Source organism: Fulmarus glacialis, unplaced genomic scaffold, assembly GCF_000690835.1.
Source record: "Fulmarus glacialis isolate BGI_N327 unplaced genomic scaffold, ASM69083v1 scaffold15891, whole genome shotgun sequence".
In the NCBI taxonomy this organism is placed as follows: domain Eukaryota; kingdom Metazoa; phylum Chordata; class Aves; order Procellariiformes; family Procellariidae; genus Fulmarus; species Fulmarus glacialis.
This window is the reverse complement of record NW_009192244.1, coordinates 3,554-26,938: the sequence shown is the minus strand read 5'-3', so window position 1 is coordinate 26,938 and position 23,385 is coordinate 3,554. Positions and strand designations below refer to the sequence as shown.

The 23,385-nt window shown below is 41.5% G+C and overlaps 1 protein-coding gene across 1 annotated transcript in view; it reads right to left on the bottom strand.

Moving 5' to 3' along the window:
* The window catches only part of FUBP3 (far upstream element (FUSE) binding protein 3), a gene marked incomplete at its 3' end in the record, with an annotated part of 31,959 nt that extends 11,213 nt beyond the window's left edge, over positions 1-20,746 (bottom strand). Inside the window, exons 1-13 of the mRNA XM_009587009.1 lie at positions 20,651-20,746; positions 20,223-20,328; positions 13,835-13,885; positions 13,324-13,357; positions 11,304-11,353; positions 9,642-9,713; positions 8,838-8,895; positions 6,051-6,213; positions 5,047-5,145; positions 2,929-3,033; positions 2,435-2,537; positions 1,653-1,753; positions 229-370 (exon numbers count right to left, since the gene is read on the bottom strand). Coding sequence (XP_009585304.1) covers positions 229-370; positions 1,653-1,753; positions 2,435-2,537; positions 2,929-3,033; positions 5,047-5,145; positions 6,051-6,213; positions 8,838-8,895; positions 9,642-9,713; positions 11,304-11,353; positions 13,324-13,357; positions 13,835-13,885; positions 20,223-20,328; positions 20,651-20,746 — 1,180 coding nt within the window. The remainder of the gene's footprint in view (positions 1-228; positions 371-1,652; positions 1,754-2,434; positions 2,538-2,928; positions 3,034-5,046; positions 5,146-6,050; positions 6,214-8,837; positions 8,896-9,641; positions 9,714-11,303; positions 11,354-13,323; positions 13,358-13,834; positions 13,886-20,222; positions 20,329-20,650) is intronic.
* Positions 20,747-23,385: the final 2,639 nt, after the last annotated feature.

Genomic DNA, 23,385 nt, shown 5'->3' with positions numbered 1-23,385 from the left:
TCGTCTCTTACAGACTGTGAACAAGGGCCTGGAGAGTACAATTATGAGTGAGAGCACCACAAAGAAAACAACCACAAGCGCTTATAGCTTGTTCCTATGCTGCATTCACCGGCCACTAAATACCTGCAATTACAGAAAACTCCAAAGCTTCACTGTCAGGCAGCAAGAATGCGACCATCCCGAGAGAGAAAGATTGCAAGCTCTAGTATTTAGTTTCACCGGACCTACCTTTGCCTATAACGAGACCACACTTATCGGCTGGCACCGTGTAGGTTATTTCCTGCATGCCCCCAGGTGTTCCAACACTCCAGTCCCCACGGCCACGACCTCTTCCTCGGGCGACAGCCAAGCTTCCAAAGCCATCTCGTTCCTTGGAAGGCAAAAAATTTGTATCAGTGGTTTTTTGCTGGCCCCAATGCACGTTAAAAACAAAATAAAGCAAGGTAAGTTAAACTGCATTACAATCAAAGGCACTGAATTAAGATATTCTTGGACTTCAGTTTCACATTCAAGATTTTGAAGCACTTTAAAGAAATGCCAAGTAACATAGGTTACAGTTGCCTTCCTGACTCAGGAAGATATTTATATTTTTTAAATGCATGCCTTTATATCTGCTGAAATAAACCTATAAGCAAGCATCAACTACTAAAGGACTTTTAGTTTGTGATGGGGGCTTTCCTTAGAGCAACCAATAGATCTTGGCACTGACACACACAGAAGTTGCTTCCAAACCCTTTCAAGTGTCATTCTTTAAAGAACTGCTGGAATTACTCAGCTGAAATGCATATTTTCCAAAACTTCCAAAGGAAGCTTTTAAGTTCAAAGACACTTAAAGGACATACCTATTTTGGGTAACTGATTTTTCCAAAAGCAAAGGCCATGGGCAGTCAGAGGCTACCATGACAGACCTCAAAATTTAAGTGGATTATTAAAAAAAAATACGAAATCAAGTATTCAAACCAAATGTCAGGGCAAGAAGAGATATCAAGACCCACCCTTGATGCTCAGGTCTGGAATGGCCTCACACCTTTACTTCTCATTACACAAAGGGAATATACAACCTCCTTCATGAGTCTGTCCTACTACTTCACCCATCTTTATACTTCTTGCTCTTGGGCAATGCTATATGTTGGTGTCTTTCTTAGAGCACAGTGACCACATACATGAGCATTCATTGCCTTCCTGTGCCTCCAACAGCCATTAGACCAGAGGACTGGAGTCTGAAGAGGAGGCATCACTGAGCACTGTTAATGCTCTGCTGCCTAAGCATTACTCAGGCCTACTGAGCAGAGCCTCCAGTCATTGTCTCACACTACTGCTGGACTCCTCTCTCCACCAGGTCACCATTTCCAAATAACCTAGGAACAACTAAACATCGGGGGTAAATGTGGAGCTACAATGAGGCCTCATAATACTGCCTGAGAATAGGAGACCTTCCCATATCTCAGTCAGCCCACATCACATTATAAAAAAAAAACAAATAAACAAAAACCAAACCTAGCAGCTCTGTCCTGAGCAGCAGCATGTGTGACCTACTAGACGGAAATTTAACACTGCTGTTCTTCAGATGGTGGCATCCACCCACACGGCTGCATGCATGCAGACTACATTCTCATACAAGCACTTTCCTCCCAAGAACCTCCAGAACCCACCTGTGCTGTGAGAATGAGCTCACTGATGATGTGTGCTGCGTGTTGACACCTATCGGGAAGCCCCATGACCTGTGCGACTCTTTCAGAACTAATCCCATCATCTGTGAAGAGAGGTGGCAAACACTAAATTAAAAGGAGAAAACATACACCTGCCCACAAAAGCTTCCTTCTAGCACCACCACTGCTAGCAGCATTTTCTCATAATGTAACTACCCCAAAAGCTAACTCTTCCCTCTACCTTCAGGCCCTCTTGCATGGTCTGAAAGACGACAAAACCCAACCCACATTGCAGAGGGAACAACATTCAAAAGGCAACACTTTCAAATGTCAAAAAGCCATGAAAGAGACTGATATAATTTTAAGAGGACAAAGGCAGCTTTAATAGGTGATCAGACAGCCAAGGACCCAGAGAAAGTTACTTAGAATTAATCAACTCCTGATCCCCAAAGGCTTTAATGTCCTGAAGGAGAATTCTTTGACAGAAAATGAAAGGTTTTTTTGTTACTGTTATTTTGTTTATCCATATAATTATCACTCAAGATATGACTGTTGTGACATCTAATATTTACAAATGAGCTGTGTATTACTCTCTGAAAACCAGAAAGTGCATAAGGAAGCAGCACATATTTTAACGGGTTTCAGAAAGAGACACAATGCACCTTTAAATTAGGAAAGCCTAGCTGCTGTAACCTCAGATCAGATTCACTTTAGCAATCCCAAACTGGAATAGTGGTCAGTAACAGCTGTAACAGAAAGTAACAGCTCTCCATCCTCACACAAACCTGGTTTAAATTGAATCCTAACTCCAGCATCATTCTGAATCTTTTTGATCATTTCTCCATTTCTTCCTATCACAATTCCAACAGCAAACCTGGGCACAGAGACCTGATGGGAAAGGCAAAGCAGTATGAAAGCTCAGAACTAGACTGAATCACTCTGATTTTACAAGGAGATGCTCTTAACTATGAGGACAGGCCACATTAGGGAGCTCCAGGCTACAGAACCATATCGCTAAAGAAAAACAAACATGTGGCCACCAATTCCTTCCCGGCTAAATGAACTCTGCACTACAAGAACACAGCTTAAAAAGACAATTAGAAAAGTGCCACCTGGGAGTCCATGAGAACTCCTCTTCTTTGCAGCCAGACTCACTCTTCTGGCAACAGAACACAATGCATTTAAAAATAAGCTTACAGGTTACATGTGCAATTTGATGACTTCCACCCCCTACCCATCCCACAGGGAGGTTAGCAGAGTACTCATGAAGAAAACATACCTCTATGCTGCCTCCTCCCATTCTAGAACTGAAATCATTGCGTACGCCTCGGAAGTCTGCCTGATCTTTCTCTCGGATGATCTCCAGTACCATTTCCCTTGCTTGCTACATGGGGAAAGAAGTTACAGTTAGCTTAAAATTATTCTGCTTGCCATCTTGGTGCTAGGGCCTCAACAGTGGCTAATGGTCAGGCTTCAGGCAAAACGATCTCCATCTGCTTAACAGAAACAGCATTCTGATTTAGAATTTCTTTTACCACAGTCAATGGAGATCTGCTCTTGATCGCATCTTCCAAAACCTGCCAAGTGTGCAAGGTGGCAGTTTCTTGTGTGCAATTGCTTCCTTCAGTCTTTCAAAAAGGCCCTTTAGCTTTTAAAATAGCTTTGATGATTTTTTGTTTTGTTTTGTATTTAAATTAAAGGAAGGGAAGGCCCTTTCCTACTGGATAGAACTGAAACCAACATAGTGAGGTAGAAGCTGTGGTAGCATAGCAGAGAGTATGTCCACTAAGAGCTAGAAAGCATGTATCAAGGAGGCAGGTGGGCAGTAGTGAGCTTACTGACACTCAGAAAAGTTAAGCCCAAGTCTGCAGCAATCCAGCAAGACATTTTCTGACACACGTGAATATTCTTCCTACCTACTTGCAGCCCTCAAGGCCATTCACAAACTTGCATGTAGCCCAGCTAGTAAAAGTGTACCTTGGAAATAAGCCAATAGTAGCCACCATTAAAAAAAAGCCTACATGTCAAACCCAAAGCCTTTGTTTCTCTATATTACCAGTCAAGCTTTTGACATTCTGGTTCTATTTCCAAGATTGAGGGTCATGGGTGAATCTGACTCCTTTCATATTTTTACATATTTTCCATGCCCACTGTTTTTTTTTTTTTTTACGGAAGGAAACAACTCAAGATATTTCAGAGATGCCAAAACAGAAATAAGGGCAATGGAGAGATTTCATAGGGATTTGAGAGAGTTAAGAAACACTGTTGCAGCATCCAGAGAATCCCACCAAACCCAAGGATTCATCAAGCTTCTTAAGTGCTTTCTAAGCATGCTCCACTTTCCTAAGTGCCTCAAAGATCTTCCAGCCTATGCAGTCTCCATGATTGCTTGGCGTGATTTATGGCACGGAAGATGTGACAACAGCAAATCTTGCAAGGCAGAAGAAACCACCTGGGAAGTAGCAGCACTTAAAGTATGATTTGGTTAAAAGTAGCAAGACTGCCATTAAATGCCTTTTTGCATATCTATACCTCCACAATAAGTATAAGAATTTTGAAAAAAAAAACCCCCACACTGAAATCTAAAACCCCACTTGCAGTAAGAGTTTTGAAAAATACAACCCAAACATACTATCCCTGAGCAACATCAACTGTTGCAGCAATTTATGATTAGGGAGATCCTATGAAACAAAACCATTTTTATTAGAGCCAGGAATGCTAAGCTAGATTTAATTACTTAACAAGGTATGAAAAGCACTTGCTGAGAAGCGGAACGTGCCACAGCTAAACTTTAATTCTTTAATTCAAGCATTCCCATCATGATGCAATTTTCCAGTCTCCGGCTGATCATGGGTTTTTGCTTTGAACCGCAGGTATGAACACATCTGTAGAACCTGACACAAGGAGACCGAGGTACCAATATTAAGCAAACCCCTTGGTTTCAGGAGTTGTCATGGGTTTGGGTTTTTTTTTAAAATTACCTGCGTCAATTGGCTGTCTGAGATAATGAACCTTCCACAAAACTTTCTCAAATGTGTGGTTAAGTTAGTCGCTAAGAACCCATTTGCTCAAGTAACATATAGCTAAGATTTTTACTTCACAGACTGGAAAGCATTTCAAAGCTACTTTCTCCAAACCCTCCTCCTCAGCTCTTCTCCTACCCGTGTCTAATATCTACGTGGAGTGAGATCTCCTAGGTTACGCTGTAAACAAGCCAACACTTGCTAGTCTGGTGTTTTAACTTGCTCTACTCAAACTTCAACCTTACAGAATAAACAAAACCAGCAAGGATCATTATATTTACAGTTGGATTCAATTCCACTAGATGCTCACAAATATGCTAAAGTTTAAATTTCTCCTCAGTTCTCTGGGGCAAATGCTTACTTTTATTACATACCTGTACTTTAAATGCATCTCCAGTAATACGGAGAGGTTTATCTGCTCCAGTAGGCAACGGACCGTCTTGGATCATAATCATTTTCACACCCGTTCGCTCCTGAAAAAAAAGCACAGAGTACTTTGCTAAGCAGAGTCCCTAAAACAAGGGACTATATTTTGGTTACTGAACATTACGTAGGTCAAATCAGCAGCTTTACAGAACGCTACTTTAGATCTTCACGGGTACTTATAGCACAAATTCAGTAATAGTCCTAGAGCGTAAAGGACTGCCAGAAAGTGTGCTACTCCTGAAGTTCTCAAGCAGCTGAATACCTTGCAAAAAGAGAACCCCTCCACCTCAACAACTGATTTTTCAGCCCTTTCCAAAATCTGTAGCTGTCTGCATATAATAGTTATTAAGTGACCAGCCTTAAAACTATTAGATGACAGAGGCCTAATCAGAGCACTCAAAAAACTACATTTTTCACCTAGGTGCTTTTCTGAAACCCTCTATTCTTTCTTTAAAAAACTTGTACCAGATGGAGGAATAAAGAACGTCTAGGAACACAGATTTATACATAACACAACACTTTTAATTAGAAAGGGGTGGGATGAGAAAAAAAAAAGAAGACACACGCCAGCTTTATCACAGATCAGCAACAGAAGAGAAGCACAGTACTCTACAACAGCATGGCTGGCATTAAAAACTATTGCAGCAGCAGACTAGACATAGCCTTTTCTTGGCTACAAGGATCCCCTCCTAAACAGCACACACCAAATGTTATCTAAAGCACACTAGTTTCTTTCACAGTTCTGGCAAAACTCCACTACATGCGTAGCTGAGGCCAAACCGATTTTGTTTGTAACACAAGATTGGATTTGAGTCCAGCTCTCCGAAGGCAGAAGAGTAGTCCCTGCTGTAGAAGGTTAGAGCATTTAAGGCTCTCCATTTCAGCACACTCTTGTTGATTTAGAGAAGCTGCAGTAAGGAAGAGAGCCCTAAAGTAAATGCATCTTGCGCACCTGCAACTGTTTTATTGTTTCACCTCCTTTGCCGATGACTAGACCCACTTTGGATGCCGGGATCAAAATCTCCTGAATCGTACTGTTGCCATCAACATCGTTGTGAAAACCAGGTCCGTTCCGACAGCGATCTACAATCTGCCCCAGTAGCCGTTTTGCTTGTCTTTGGAAAAGAATCGAGGGAAACAACCATTAGACAACATTGTTCCACGTGACCAAGAGACCAGGAACCATTGGAATGGGAAGCGATTGGGGAGAGGAGAAGAAGTGGAAAGATGGAGGAAACCACAGTTAGCACAATGTTTGCTTTTTTTTTTTTAAACTCTTTGATGTATATTTTCCCCTGTCATGATTACTTATAAGCAGTTTGATTTTTGAAAGGGGAAGAGAGAAGGAAGAGCAGCAGCATGCTCTGACCTCTTCGGAAGTTAAGGATAATAGTTGAGCTATAGCATTTGGGGTGCTTATTTTGAATGAAGATGCTCTAGGTTCTAAACTTTTCTAAACTTTTTTAACAGGTATACAATATTTGGTAAAACTCAAGCTCTGTTCTTCTTGGTCAAGACAAAAACCACACACTGCTCTGATACTAACACAGCACATTGGTTAACCACTCTCTGATCAGTCACAGGCAACTGCCTTGCTCTCCTCTGCCTGCTCTTACCAGCAGCACGAGAACATTGCTCTAACACAGCCTCTGCCCCAAGCAGTAGGTGCTGAAGCTACACCGCGAAGCGAGGCAAAGATACTGCAGCAGCAACCAGTGAAAGACTGAGTTCTTCTACTCCTGGTGAGAAGAGACACACAAAGAAGCATTTGGGAGATTAAAGATCCCTTCTCTAAAATCTTTAGCATGTCAGAGGTAACTGACAGGGTTTCCCTTCATCTTGAAGGCTCCTAGTACCAACACATCCCCTTCCTGCCCTTCTCCCACAACCCTTCTCAAAGTAGGTAGAAGAAAGTCACCAGTTCCCTATTCAGTCTAAAGCAGTGTCTTGCCCTCTCTCCACTTCATACCAAGCCATATCAGGCACCCTAGGAGGATTGTCTTCTCTCTGGCGATTTGAAGAAACAGTACAAAGTCATGCTTCACAAGCAGATATTCACCCGAGACAGCTCAGGGGGTGGTGATCTGAGGCTGCACACAGATCAGAGCACTGCTTTCTCTTGACTTTCTCACAAATCAAGGCAAAAGGTGGAATTTCTGGAAGCCCGCTTCAAATATTCTGGAAGAGTCTTAAGAGGTTTTATTCATCTACCTTCATATTTTGCATAAAGTTCTTTTAGTGACAATATAAGACTGCAACAGTTAATACATAACGTATTTCAGATGAGAAGGGGTCATTTGGAAATTAACCCTCATAGTTTGCCACTGGATATAACTAATAAAAACACTCCTCACAAAACCCTTCACAAAGAAGTCTGACATCTAGATTGGTTTCCTTACTTCATTTTCTTTTTCTACAAGTAGCCTGAAAAAATAGTTCAAACAACCAACTTGACAAGAATCTTAGCACAAAAGTAAATTAAATTTTGCCTAATTCCATGTCTTCAACACCTTGTTCTGCTTCACAAATTGAGTAGTCTCACTTTTTTTGTTTTAATTTATTTATATTTTATATTTTATTTAAGGACAGCCTTGGACATGACTACATTTAACTGCTTATTTCAGAACCATGAAGTCTTAACTATACCTCTCCCCCATTTTCCCCCAACTGCATCTCATCAAGCATCCCAGCTTTTTAATATTTTGCCCTTGTTCTGAAATATCCTTTGCTAAAGGAGGGAAAGCACTTCAATATCAGCAAGAATACGGTGCCTGCCCTATAATGTGAGCTTGTTAATTATATTTATTCTGGCTCACTGCTTGCAGTATTATGGTAGCATCAGGAGATTTAAGTACCCTTAGATCTCTTAGAAATGGAAGAATGATGAGTGTCTTCTCTTTAGAGAGACAGTCTTTGCGCCCATGTATTTTCACTATCAAATGCAACTCAAAGATTTCCAGATGGATTTTAAAAAACCCACCTACCCAAAGGCTGGGGAGAGAAAGAGCAGCTCCATATGTTAAGTGTGTTCCTGTAAGCCTGAGGATCCTGGATCCAGTTCCAGCAGGAGGTCCTCAACTGGTTTGTGAGAGTCTCAAACTCAGCTCCTGGGAAGGGGGAGGGAGGAAACACTGTCCCTAAAGTTTCTATAGGTCTAAAGAGTAGAACCCCCTTCTGGCTGGCCACGTGTCTCTACCATGCAGGGATCAGAATTCAAGACTTTGGTTCAGTCCTTTGCTTCTTGTTGGCAGCGATGCAGAGGCAAGTATACCCATGGGCCTCATGCTGCTCTGCAACAACACCAATACCTCCAGATTATTCTGGAGTGGCACCGACAGGCTTTGGAGGTCTCATGCAGCCCTTCTTCAGCTGGAAGGATGGTCATCTCAATAGCAGTAGGGAAGCGAAGGGGAGAAGAGAAGTGCCCTTCAACAGCTTAGCTCAGTATCCTGGAAAGCTGCAGTTAGAAAACTGCATCCTAGGTGCCCTAAGAGCAACCTTGCCCTGCGGAGGGGAATTCCACGGAAATTTCTGCAGAGGGTTCAAACTGCCACTGGAAAAAAGCCTTTGAGGTGCACAGTTTAAAGCATCAGACCAAGAGGTTCTATGCTCCAGAGACCCTCAAGTTTCTCTAGGCCAACATTTGCTGGTGTGGCTAACCAAGTAGCACCACTGACAGAGCACAGCATTAGGGAGAAGAGAGAGAAGGAGAAAGCAGAGAAATGAAATCAGAACTCACTCAATGCTCTCTGGCGTCCCAGTGAGTACACAGGGCCTCTCAGGCATCCCACCACTGTCTACAAAGGAAACAAGAAGGAAACTTTTAATACATGGAATTAAAAAAATGGCAGCTGTTTCGGTAACTATCAAGCACTAATGGAAGCACCGCCCTGCCTGCACACAGAGAACGTTAATGAATTCAAAGACATCCAGGGTTAACATATTTTAAATGATTTGCTGGATGTCTGCATTCTTTTAAAGCCTTCCCCACCAATTAAAGGGAGGGGTAAGAACTTAGATTACATTCATCAACCGTTTCCTGTACAGCACTGTAGTACAGTCTTCCCCAAGGCAAACAAGCCCTAGCACAGGACAGACGGTCCCATTTTTTTGATGCAAGGCAAGTTGTATGAAGAGCCGCTGCCACCCTCCTGAAATGTCTTCTGCCAGGAGTTGGAGCTGACCGTACTAATCAGAGACAAACAACAGAGCTGGGCAAAGTGGTACCACCAGGAGAAAACTCAACAGCTGCAATTTCAGGTCTAAGTACAACATGGATTGTCCATTTGCACTGTACCCACCTGTTGGCTAAAGACAGTTCCTTCATCTTAATTGTTTCATTCCCCAAAACACCCAACAAACCTGTTTTCTATGCTAGTCGGGAGGTCAGTCCCACAACAGCTCTCCCATGCATGTTAGTCTAGTATGTATCACCTAGTTAGCGGTGATAACACGCCATAAGCATGGCAAGGCACCTGATCTAATGGACACAACATCCTTCAACATCAAAACCTGTTCACCCGCCATACAAAGAGGCTCTTACCTGGAGCAATTTGAATTTTGCAGCCAGACTCTGCCTGAATCCGTGAGATCTGTTCTCCTCCCCTGCCAATTACTGAAATGAGTTCAACAAGCATCAGAACATACAATTTTTCCAAGTAACTGCAGAGCACCTCCCCCCTTTTACTCCACTGCAGCTATCTATAAAGGAACAGTTTGACTCCAGGATTGCAGAAGAGGCATCCACAGCATGACCAAATTTATCATAGCAGAAAAACATTAAAATACTGTTGAAAGTTATTCTATTTGCTTGGAAAAACAAAACAAAAAAGCCTGTCTTGCACTGGAATGGAAATACATAGTATGCAAGAAATAAGGCACTAGTATGAGTGCTGCTAGAAGAGTCATTAAGTATATCTTGTTCAGCCTGAACGAATAAAGCAGTTATCTGGGGTACTAAAAAAGGCAAAGACTTTTGCTTTTATTTCTTTAAAATTCATATTTTACTGCCTCTTTTCAATGGACATGCTATTTGGCTGGTCTGCACTCAGACAGAACTGCTACATACTGAAATGCTCTATCAACCTTAAGCGAAAACAAATACCCATCTCCCTTAACTCTTGGAGTCGGCACATCGTTGTTTCACAACGAGACATACTGAGGAGAGGCTATGTGCCAATCACCATTCACATTCTTCCCAGACTGCAAAAAGAGCAAAACTGTCAAGTCAAACAGGTATGCCTGGCTCAAGATGCTCCCACAGAAGCATCTCTCAGCTGTGGGTTTGCCACCCTCCTGCATCTGTCTGCCCCTGAACCAGGATTAGATTTAACACAGAGATGATGCACCAACAAAGCATGCAAGCTCCCCTCTTACAGACCTACAGCATCCCTCCAACATTCCCCCACATGTGGTACCAGGACCGATAAATGAAAAAATTTGGCAGGAGAAGAGTGTTTCCTTTGCAGGGATTTGAGTTACAGTTTTATAGTGTCTTTAGAGTCAGGACAAAACTTCACGCACTAAGGTGTAATTATCATGGTCTGTTATTTTCCTTTTTACTCTCCATAGATCAAATTGGAAGAGATACACAGAGATCTAGCAGTGGAAGAGTCTATGCAATCACTGTAGTAACACATCAGCAGGAGGTGCCATTGAAAGGAAAAGTAATGATCGTCAAGAGGAAGCGAGAAATTAGGATCAAGCTTGAAAGAAAACAGTATCAGGAATGCAAATCTAGGAAAAATTGCATGCTGGGTTGCGCTTCCCTGCAGCAAATGTATAAGAGATTCAAAATTATTCTTAACTTGCCTTGAGTCAACTCTTATTTTAACATTTAAATGTTGTTTTCCTCCCTCAGCTTTCAATTTTGCATACTCAAAGGAAGTAAAATGTTTCAGTGAGAGGAAATAAATTCACTTTTGACTTGTTTATGTACTATGCTAGGGGAATTTAAAGGAAAGAATCACCGAAACTCTCAGTAACTTGTATCACACAGTCTTGTTCTTATTACTGGGACACCAAGCTTTTCCATGCAGTTTGCACCTGGATTTTAAACACAGATCATCTGGTCCCCATGAAGACAGCATTAGACAAGGTTTATCCAAGGCTAGTAAGCACAAAAACTTGTGAGTATGTCAGAATAAACAGTATTCCTGCACAGAAAAACACATCAAGAAACATCAAGGGCATCCAAGGTACTTACTAAATCCAACCATTTTATCAGGCACTTTGAACTCTTCTGTTATTACAGCCCTGAAAAAAAAAAAAGGAAGGAAAAAAAAGTCAAATAGTCATTACAAAAAACAATTTGGAAGACAACTATGTCCCTGCCGTGGAAACGAGACACAGCATAAGGCTTTTGCACACACAAGTAAACACCACATCACAGTCAAAATCTTTTGTTTTGGAAGGGACCTCTCATGGTCACCTAATTTCTTCTATGCCGGATAGATTTCCAATCTACTCTCCACTATCTTCAATGAAGCTGATGGCAGAACATCTTTTTGTCATTCTTGCTCCAGACAGATTTAACAGAACAGCAGCAAAACTTCTTTAATATTTAGCCTAGACCTTCCAAGCCAGAGTCTCTGCCTCCATACTTTTGGATATGCTCTTGCCAAGGGACACTCATCAAAGCCAATCCTGGTATGAATGCCCCCTCCGATATTCACAGACTTTTTTTTTTGCCTGCTTGTCCTTATCATTCTTTTCCTTGGAATTTATAAAAGCTGTCTTCAATTATCCTTTGAAGTCTTATTATCTTGAGACTTCCATATCTATTACTCTTTGGACTTTTTCAATGTGTCTCTGCCTCAAAACACAGCACCCAAAGCAATTTCCTAAGACCTGACCATAGTCAAGTAGAAAGGAATTACCTTGGATGGTTTTTTGCTTTGCCATTTCTATCTCATAGAAAATACAACACAATGAATATGGAATTTGCAAACTCCATATATTTAGATATGTATTATATACAATTTGTTCAGCAATCTCAAAAGCAATGAAACATCTACATAATAAGTTCAATGCAGGTTTTGTGGTGAGGTATATTAAAATCTTCCCATTTTTTGCTTTAGAGCAGTTAGGAAAGGTACAAAATACACAGTAGACTTCACCAGCTAACCTGCAGATGAAGTACTCTCCACTGTCCTGAGGCTCACCTTTGCCCATCTCAGCAGAGATGCAAAACCAAACAGTGCCATCCATACCCGCAACAGAACAGGGAGGTTCAAGAATTACAGTTGTTTTATCCTGGAATAAACCCAGCCTGTTGCCAAAATGTCCTATCCTGCATCATTTGTTAACCACCCTGTGTTGGAGGAACGGTTGCAGCTAGACAAAAAGCTAACCTAGCAAAAAACCAACCACCAAAACCAGAAAGAAACCAATTCAAGCTTTTCAACCTAATCAATTCCCTACATGAACATCACTCCTGGCATAAGAGCGGTGGCAGGTAGCAGCAGAGCAGACAACGCTGCCCACCCTTCTCTGTGCTGCCCTGGAAATTAGCTTTAATCTAACCATTAAAAATTAAATGTTCTACAGTCTTTATGTATATTGCTTGTCCCTTCTGCTGAGGCCTTCAATAAACAGCTGGTTATGATGGAAATGCACTACTATTAGCCCGAAGGTGAATCCAGCTTTAGAAATGCTCTCCCCTTCCTACTCAAAACAAGACAGTCAACTCCTTAAGAGCACAATTTGAGAAAAACTGAGAATTTTACTTTTTTATTAGATGCTAAGACATGCTGCACAACAACTCATACTTGCTTCAGTCTCCCAAAACCATCTTTGACAAAGAAGTCATCCCAAGTCATATTACACCAACAAAACTAAAATAAAAAATTTAAAAGAAAAAAGAAAAAAGAAAAAAAAATCTACCTGCCCGTTTAATACTTCCAACTTCTGTCAAAGTGCCAGAGCTTTTTTTACTTTTTCTTTCTTCCCCGCCTTGGGCAGGGGAAGGGGCAGGGGAAGAGAGAGAATTTATTCTGCTCGGTCCTGCAGATTATCAGGAACCAAATCCAAGTTTCACATCAACTCTTCTTCCTTCATCACAACAAACAGCCTTAAAGGGTTAGCAGAAACCTCAGCCTGGAGAAAACCTAAGCTGACAGTTTCTCCACATCCTCAACCTCTGACTTCCTAACACTACTACAGATGGTGGATCAATAAACAATTAGAATTGATCAATAAATAATAAAACATAACCCACTGCTTACCTTTGATGTACCAGGGCCCCTAACTGGTTACCTACTGTGGCAGAGAGAGAAAAAGGGAAAAAAAATCAAAGCATTAGCACGGATAAACTAACTTCATCCCTATAGAAAAAGAGTTCTTACCATTTCATCAAAAAAGAAAAAAGCAAAACAGTAATTTAGGTTCAGTGACTGAAATGAATGCGTTATGTGGTACAAAACAGGAGGGGATTTCTTGATCAACACACACCATAACCCAGTGACCAGCTGAACACAGGATAGGGAATTGATCTACGTCTCCCCATGCTGAGAGTCATGGGAGAAAATCCTGCCTGCCCAAATCCAAATCCCTGCAACTAACCTCCCCCCTTCCCAACTTAAGCCCAAAGTAGTAAAAAAAGGAAAAAAGGGGGGGAAGGAGGGGGAAGAAAAGAAATTTCAAGCAGACTGGTATGTATTAAAAAACAAAAATAAAAGCTGAGCAGACTCAGAGACTTAGTCTAGGCAAAAAGCATTAAAGACCGCTCGCACGTACTTCTCTCTGTGTCTCTTATCTGTGCTCCATGGAGCCCACTTACACGGAGACCTGTTAAAGCAATAGGTCTGTTAAGTAACTTGTGGCAACCAAACAGTATTTAAAAAAAAAAAAAAAAAAACTACCACCACATTTTACTGAATACACACATTCCAGGCATATCTTTGATGTTAGCTGGTGGTCCATTTATGATTAGCAGTTATCTCCCCAGCTGACAACCCTCAAACAGATTTCTCCCCCCCCTCAGCCTCCACAGATTAGATCTTTCTTCCAAACATTAATGGGGAAAATATCATTAGACCAACTCATGCAAAGTGGGAACACATGCCCTGCTGGGCTTCCGACTGGACTTTGCCTGCAGCAAACCAGCTGAAAACCAGACCATTTGGTCCTAACAACCAGTTGAAAGATTATATTGCATGCCTGGAGGGCACAAGTAGCGAAACAAATGAAACCAGCCAACATGTGAGCTGCGATAATAAAGATGCTGTTTCAAACTACCTTGCAGCAACCTGCACATTCTTTGACCTGAAATAAATTGGCAATCAGCTGGCAGGGTTAGAAAGCGGATGCATCCCACACTGACTAAATCCGGTAGAAAAATGCATAAAGTTTGCGGCCATACACTTTACTCAAATAAAATAGACAAAGAGAGTCAATACTGTATTTCTGCTGTGTGTCAATACCTTCATAATAGTTCAGGACCCAAATATCGACAGCATATATATTTTATTACTCTCCCCAGCTCAGTGATAAGACAACTGCTGCATTATTGACTCCGTTAGATTTGTCTTTGCATATTCTTACCCTGAATATAAAAAGCTTTAATTTGATAACTATCAATACTGCAGTTGAAAAAGGTGGGTGATGTAATGGGGAATATTTGCTCTAGCTGATAAGCTACTACCGCAGAGCTGAGCAAATACGACCAAGCAAATTCAGAATCTCGCCATCTTGCCCCAAACTGTGCTCTGAATATTTTTACTATGCGCAGTAGGTCTGGTGGCTATTGCCATAGTATGGAATTGCCCTTGCCAAGGACCAGGCCACCCATCATCCCAAGATGCCAGAAAGAGTGCTCTTAACACTACAAGGCTGTATTTAAATATCCACTTCGCATTTCAATTCACCATAACAGCTCTCTTAGCAGTCTGTTCCACTGCAGCCGCTGCCCACAAATTATGAGACAGAAACACATCCTATAATCAACTCCTGAAGTTCACGCAAGGAATGGAAGAGCCTTCATTTTGTAACACAATCCTACACTTGAAAAAGACAACTTCTTAGGGGAAAACTGTACGAGCACAAGAAGTTAAATCAGTCAGAGAAATAATGCTTCAGATGTACATAACAATGTCTCCAACCCATTCCAAGTACTATACAAACTTAGTAAGCCATTCACCAGACCAGGCAGATATCAGCCTTACTGTATATTTATTGTACAGATTAGTTAAAAACATTAAGCCACAATAACTTATGTGCGAGATCATTGCTTCCACATTTCACGAATAACCTCTCCATGAGCTGAGATAGATGGAGAGAATTGGGAGTGATTTACTTGAAGTCAGTTATGATTTCTCTTTGTTTTTGGGGGAAAAAAGAAATGACATGGCTCCTGGTTCCAACAACCTGAAGGTCCATTCCTTCTCCAACATGCCCATTTTGCTCTGAAAGACAGGCACTAATAGAGAGGCAGGGCTGGGGCAGACGGTGCTCGCTGCAGCACTGAAAGCTGATGTTCTGTTCCACCATCTCCCTCTTCACACCAGGGAGGGGGCTGAACTCTGACAGCCACATACATATTTCCCCCTTTTAGATCTACTGAGTACAATTTAACTGTAACTGCAGTCATTTTAGTGCAAATAAGGAAAAATACTAAATAAAATCAGCACAATTTCCTACTAACAGCACCTGCTGGCACCTGCTAACTCTTCACTCTGTTTCAGGCTTCACCTTAACTGAATTCTACCTAACAGGCACTCAAAACAGATGTGGATTTTTTTTCCACCCCATAAAACAGAGCAGTGCCTCCCACTAAATTAATGTGCATGATGGGAATATACAATCTCGTCAAGAATATCTTCATGGCTAGAATAAAACCAGAGCAACGCATCTCCTGGAGAGCAGCAGAACAGGGTTGTATTTCATAGTTTTGAACCAAAATGGGATCATCATAAATTTTAGAAAGCTAAAAGGAAGCCATTAGTTACCCTAATTCTTCATCATTAAATATTGCTAGGTTTTTCTTTAATTAAATGGTCAAAACCTAATAATTTTCGTGTCTCCCTTCATTGCAAATCTTTATAGGCTTTTTCCCCTCCCTTAAACTGCCTTATTTAAAAAATGGTGATCTGTAAAGTTGAGATTTGATGAACATTGGGATTTTGTGTATTACACTAAAACTTTTGCCAAGAGATTGGGACTTTTGCCCTGGTCCTACTGCTGCTACAGATGTGTCAAGGAGCATCACTACTAACTTTCATCGTCAGTAAGACAGGGATAAGATTTCCTCCTGCCCATCGCTACTTTCATTGAAAACATGTTGGAGCAAAAGAATAAAGTATTCTGTACAACAGGATCATGTTGTGTTTCAGCCCCTCGGCTCTACTACAATCAAGTTTTATTACACCAAAACAGGCTGTCTTCATATTTGGACGCACCACAGAAGCTTGGGGAAGTCAGGGGATGGAGAGAGGGGGGTGTGAGGCTTCTCCAAGGTCTCTCATCTTTGTTTCCCCAGACTCAAAGGATGGCTCAGCCTTCAGCTGCAACGCTGCTGCTTAACCCTACATACATCCCTGGAAACTTCTTCAAAGCAGTCCAAAACAGGGCAAACAAAGGCTAACGTTCTGGCGATCAGTCTCTTCCTGCTTCCTTTGAACAAGGAGGCTGTTTCTTTAAGGATTATTTAGCATTAAGTAAACTTATTAAATTGTGCTGGTAATTAGAGGGACCCATTAATTAGAATGGAGGCCAGGAGCAGCTGTTGGCCATTAACAGGAGGGCTGGGATCTATCTTCAGCAGTGAGCCACAAGCAAGATGCCATCAGGTCTCTCTGCAGCTGAGAGCTAACCTCATCTCTAGCGCTCACCTTCGCTGAGAAACATTAACTGCTGCAAGTGGCCATATAAATGCTGACTACGACTTACCGTGAGCAGTACAAATAAACCTGATCTCCTCCCTGTGCTATAGCTATTTGCAGGATTACTTTAAAGTTGTTTCCAGAAAGGGGAAATAAAGAAGCCAGGGAAAAGAGAAATAATCAGTCTCAAGCTCCATCTAATACCAATAGGCCAGGTCACCAGGGCCAATCCTAGCAGCTCTTTGTTTCAGATGAAGGTTATGTTAAGGGAAGTGCAAAAGGCACTCACACATTCTGGTTTCCAATACTATGACAAATTTATTTTTCCTGGAAATGCTCTAAAAGCAGCTGAATTTGTTTTGACCAGCACACTGTCACCCTGTCTTAAGACCACTTCCTAAGCTGACATCAATCAGCCAGCCAGCAGCCACTTACAAAAATGGACAGGCAGAATTAGATTTTCCTGAAAGACAGACAGTTTTCTTGTCACCTTAAATACTTCCCCTGAACCCAATTTTTTCAGGAGTATTAGGAACAGAAGTAATTTTCTAACAGCTACACGGGGATAAGGAAGCAGTGAGAGCTGCACCCAGCCGTGAACACGCAGTATACAGAAGTAAACAATCAAAAGATTTACCACCAGATTTGTTTCCAAGCTATCCAGAGCAGCAGAATGTATCCAAACCCCCACACTATAAAATTTCTAGAGCATGCATTAACAATATAAATAATCACTTCTTGACAACAATGTCTCCAAACTGTGGTTCACAGACAAGCAGAAAAAGGAGAAAAGTGTGGGCATGCAATCCCGACACCCCTTGTTCGCAGCTAACAGAGGGCTAAAAGATCACCCAAATGGGAAGTGCTTTCCTAATTTAAGTGTTCTATTAAAAGCAGCTGCCATCTTCCAGATGCCTAAAGCCAAAGCTGCACTATAGACTTTTAATGCCATGCCAGCAAGAGCAGGTAGCCTAAGACTGACTAAGGTATGGGTCATACCACGGACAAATACAGAGCAAGAAGCACTCGCTGCTTCAAGTGTTCCTTTGCCAGGCTGCAGGTCTGGGTATGCAGTTAAAGAGCAGCGCAGGAGGATTATGTGGTTAGGTGGGGAACTCATCACACAACTGTATTTCAGTACAGGATTTACTAATGCCATTAGAAATAAAACCCAAGATGACCAAAGCTGAAAGAAGCGATAGAACCCTTGCTTCTACCCTGACAATTCTGTTTCCTTAGTTAAATTCCAGCCCTTTAAAATATTACTTCCATCGTTTCTCTTCTCCTCTAAGATCTCACAGATCAGATTTTTGGGAAGGGAGTTGGACAAAGTTATAACGTCTACAGATGTATATGAAGAACCCAAGGGCAAATACAGCACTTGGAGCTACTTTAAGAAGAGTTACAAACGAGGCCCAGTGCTGAACAAGCACCCAGGGTGAGCAAACACTCATAGGTCTTTACATCAGCAGATCAACTGCCAATACAACACTCAAGAGTACAGCCACTCTGGAAGGCTCTCCCAGGAATGAAACCTGCCCCAAGGAGTTACCTATCACAGCACAAGAAACCAGCAGTAACGTACATTTATAGCCCACACTCCAACTGTATTGACATGGTTTGCGTCAACACAAACAAGACTCAGCAAGTACTAGGGCTCACCAGTAAAAGTTTAAGTACAAAGTCTAACTTGCGCTGTCATTAAGCGCTACGACAATTTCACATGTTAAAAGTTCAGAAAAACCCATTTTGTCAAGAGGTCAAATTTCTCAGTTCAGTCTGATGAATCAATGAAAGAAACAGGCAGGACTAATGTTATGAATGACTAGTTCCTAGAAGGCTACTTTTACTCTTTTTCACATATAGCCACTTATCTAAGCCATTCAGACACAGCTCAAAGTTGTTCAGCATTCTTCAATGCTGAACAGCCTGCTTGACAGCCAAGCACCTTCCCATACAGAAACCAACACATACCAGTAATACCAGGCCTCTGGCTTCTCACAGACATAGTGATGCTCCAGCCAGAGATATAAGGCGCAGGGACTCACCCAGATAAACCCATTCTTCGCTAAAACACCAAACCAAAGGAGCAGCAACCTCTTGCTCAAACAGAGCCAACACCAGACAACAAAGTGGGTTGTGGCATGTGTTCAGAAAACAGTAGTGTTAGCAAGCCAGAGGCTCCACATAAAAGAAACTTCTCCCCGTGCTCCAGCACGTTTTTCAGAATGAGAAGCAGACGTGCAGTATTTTCAGCCTTTGCCTCACGCAGCTTAGTATTAGACAGAAAAAATTATTTTCAAAATGAAGTGCTAGGCAGCAGCTTTGCTTATCTCCTCAGTACTCCTGAATATGTCTGTGGGGGAGAGAATCACCCTGCAGGGCTACCTGTGTCAGTAAAAATACTAGAGGAAATAGGAAAAGGAAGACATAGCCACGTTTTTTTTAATAACCAACCACAGGAAAAGGTCAGCTCTTTGAATCTATACAGCAGCAGATAATACAGTTTAAACACTTCTTGTAACCGTGCACATCATTAGATTTGTAAAAAAAACACCTGTTCTAACATTTTTGTTGTTTCCACCAAAGATAAGAAACTAATAACTTATTTTAAAATCGTAACACTTCATACAATATTAACTCATTACAGTTACCAGATATGGTTCACCCAGTAAGTTATTCTTTGGCTGTGACCAATGTTAAACGCTTCAGAGATTTAAGAATCCTCAAAGAATAATTATGAAAAAAGCTAAGCCTTATACAGGAAGTTTCCTTCCAACTTGCATCAACTTACATCAATACCCTTTCTCCTTAAAATTCATGTCCAAAGCAATCAGAACTCTTGACAGCGACTCAACTACTGTGCTGTGACCACTGCTACATATGGAAAGGAGCACATGTAATACTGTCCCTTTACACTGCCTGCTCTCAGAAAATAAGGGTCATCAGGGAAGAACAGCTTTACTATGTACACCTGGTACTCTATACATGGGCTCCAGCACAGTTCCAATAAGCACATCCTCCTCCCTCCCTCCCCCCAACTACCACAGAACAAGATTTAAATTACAGAGCTCGTTTGCTAATTCCCCAAGTTCACGAACTAAGAAAGAATTGCTTCACATAAATAATATTAATGCCTAGGAGCCCTGAGCTATCTAGATAAGACTAAACAGCACAGGGAACGTTGTATAAAATTTCTATACACAGAAAAATGCATTGATTTCTACCCTTAAAGCAGACAACTGCCTCCACAGATGAATTTCAGGAGCTGCATCCACAAGATTGACTAATCATAGCCAGCTTACCTCCATCATCCAGGGGCCGTTTCTGCACTCCATAACCGTAGACTGATGGGTCCACAAGTGTTGTGGAATTATTCAAGTGAGGAATATCTCCAATTTTAGCAGCAATCTATAAAAACAGGGGATAAAAGCATGATTAGCATGTCTGAAGTTTCAGCCATCACAGCTAAACCCTCTTTCTTCCAATAAGGCATCTACCCCAGTCCAATCTTCTTTCAGCTATTTTCTATACAGGTGGCTTTATAACAGTTCCAAGACAGCAGTGCTTTCAGTTGTAAACAATTTTCTGCTTGCTTTTAATATTTGCTTAATTAAGATCGTATTCACCCAGTTCCTCTTCCTGATCATAAGTACATTATATTCAGGTTTGTTCACTCAATGGACAGCTGACAAGCTAAATCTTGCAAAGAGAAGAGTTCAAACTAGCTCACCAACTTTGTCCTGGAGAAGCTGTCACCACCATAGCCATGCAGGAGGACACATACTTCCTTCTGCGTCCGTGCATATCCACATATGTAGAAATGCATACTCGCACATCAGTGGGGGGAGCAGAGGGAGAAGAACGTGAAACTACACAGCACAAGGACAGGTTTGGGAATTCCCTGTCAAAGAGACTGGATCACGCGGTGTTTACTGTACAAAGAATAAGCTAGTGGGCAAACTATTAGCCCAGAATTAGTTTCCATTTCCTGCAGCGGTCAATACAGCACAAACACAACTAATGTTGCCTGTGCCTCTGCTTCCATCCCTTACAGAGGGGTAACAGCCATTCCCTGCCAAGCCAGGGTGCAAGGCGGATATTTACAGGAAAGAGGAAACAGTCAGGTATCACAGTAAGGGGACTAAGGTAAGCAAATAAACTAGGTGGGAGAGAGACCTAACCACCATTTAATAAAAGTGAAAAGTTAAGCTTGTCTCTAATGACATTTGGGAGACATCTGTACAGATGGATGCTGACAGAAGCGAGCTCTTTCACTTGCTCTCCAAGCTAACTGATGTAAGCCCACTCTAGAAACATACAGGTGCATTACTTTGGTGCTGCACCCAAGTTAATATCCCCTCCAGGGACAGGCAACCTGCAGTCTCACAGCACCCCTCGCCTACACAAAGTACTTTGCTACAATAAGCAAGTGCAGAACAAAGTAGTTAAGAACAAATATAAAGCACAGTGTATTCTACAGCGTTTGCTTCCTTTTCCAGCAAAAAGAAAATCATTGAATAGGCTCTTTACTAGGAGTCTGATCTCACTCTATTATAACTGGGATTTCACCAGAGAATAAGCAACAGGAATAGATGAAAGAGCATTTTACACAGATATGTTTTAAATGAAGACAAGGGCAAATGACAAATGTAACCAAAGGTGCTTCTAAAATTTGAGTTCTACTGCAACAGAAAGACATCTACAGTAACTCTGGTTGTTGACACTATCGGCTGCTGCAGTGGAATAAACAACTGCCCAAGATTCAGAACCACAGGGTACTGAAAAAAAGCTATCTGAAATAATCTTGAAAGATTGAGGGCACTGCTTTTAGAAAGAGAATAGAAAACATTCTCTTCAATGCCTTGCATGAAACAGGCTCCAAGTTTTGACCATTTTCTTCTCATAGTCTATTCCCTCCTGTCCTCTTTTATAAAGTCAACAACTTTGTCGTGTCAGAAATGCCAGGAGCCAGAGAATAGTCCTCCCGCAGGACCAGCACAGTGATCACGTAGCAAAGCTTTGATGACAAGCACCTTGTGTAGCAACATCTCCAAAAACTAATAAGCTCATAGAAATCTGATTCTGAAGGCATTAACACAGACTACCCCTTATCCACTCCATACTAGGGAATGCCAGGTGATGTCCTGCTTTTTTATTGAAAACTGTACTGCATCCATGGTTCCAGCCCTTTGCCCACATGCTTTCCCCTTACGTTTGGGATGCAGAGGATTTTAATGAAGGTACAAAGAGCATAGATGTTTCCTGACTACCTTCATGCTGAAAAAGAAATTTAAAAATATATTTTATAACAATCTATTAACAGCTTTCACACAGTAACTTACAAATGTATGCCAAAAGGAACAGTGTCAGGTATAACATACCCTAGCATGTTTCGGAACATTTGATTTTAACATGCCCTTTATGAACTCTCTTTCTGTTAGTACTTATTTACTTGAAAAAATCTAAGTTGTGGAAATTGCTAGCTGATAGTTTGGAGCTGAAATCACACACCACACGCTCAAGGGAAAGAAAAAAAAATAGTCTGTGGATAGCAGAAGCTGCCCTACAAAAGGAAGCTAGCATGAAGCACAAAGGTGTGCATGAACAGATCAGTGGCACTAAGGATGTCCACTCCCAGAGCCGAAGAGCTTTCCAAACCCCTACTCGTGCTTAGCACACAATTATCGCCCTGGCACAGAACCCTCCAAGTAAAGGGCAAAATAAGAGAGTCAAAGCAATTCTTACATTATCAACTTTTGGGATATTTTCCTCCTTTTTTTCCCCCCCTGCTTTATTTAAACTTGCACCCTTATCTCTAAAGCCTCCCAGCTGCCACCGGATTACAGGCAGACAACACGCCACCTCACTACAGCAGGAAAAAATACCATGCAAAATTAAAAGTTGAGCTTCTTAAGTAGATGTAGCAGTTAAAATACATTTTAACTTCTTATGTTCAACTTAAAATGGAAACCTCAGTTTTTACTATAGGCTCAGCAGGGAGATAAGCACAAAAGTTAGAACACAGCAAAAATAAGCAGACCTAGCCCTTATCTGACCAAATGACCTTGAGTAATGTACTGCTAATCGCTGCTTTTGTCCCGCTGTATGTCAGTCTTCATTTTTTTTTTTCCCTTCCCCCCCCTCCAACCCAACACATCCATTTTACTAAGCTCTGAAATACACTGGAAAAAAGCATCACTACCACAGAACTGTTTCTGCACCTAATTTCCCCAAAATAAATCTCTCCAACAAACACTTTAAAGGACACAGGACAAACCTGAGCTACAAATTGCACTGGTAAAGCCAAGAACAACAACAAAATAACCCACAAAGTTGTGTGAGGAATACGTGTTTTCCTATACCTCGCACTTCTATCCTCCTATACCTTTAACAGTCTTTAAAAATGGTGTAATACCAAAACACTTTTAAATATGAAGCTTCTTTGCTAGGCACAGCAGGACTCAA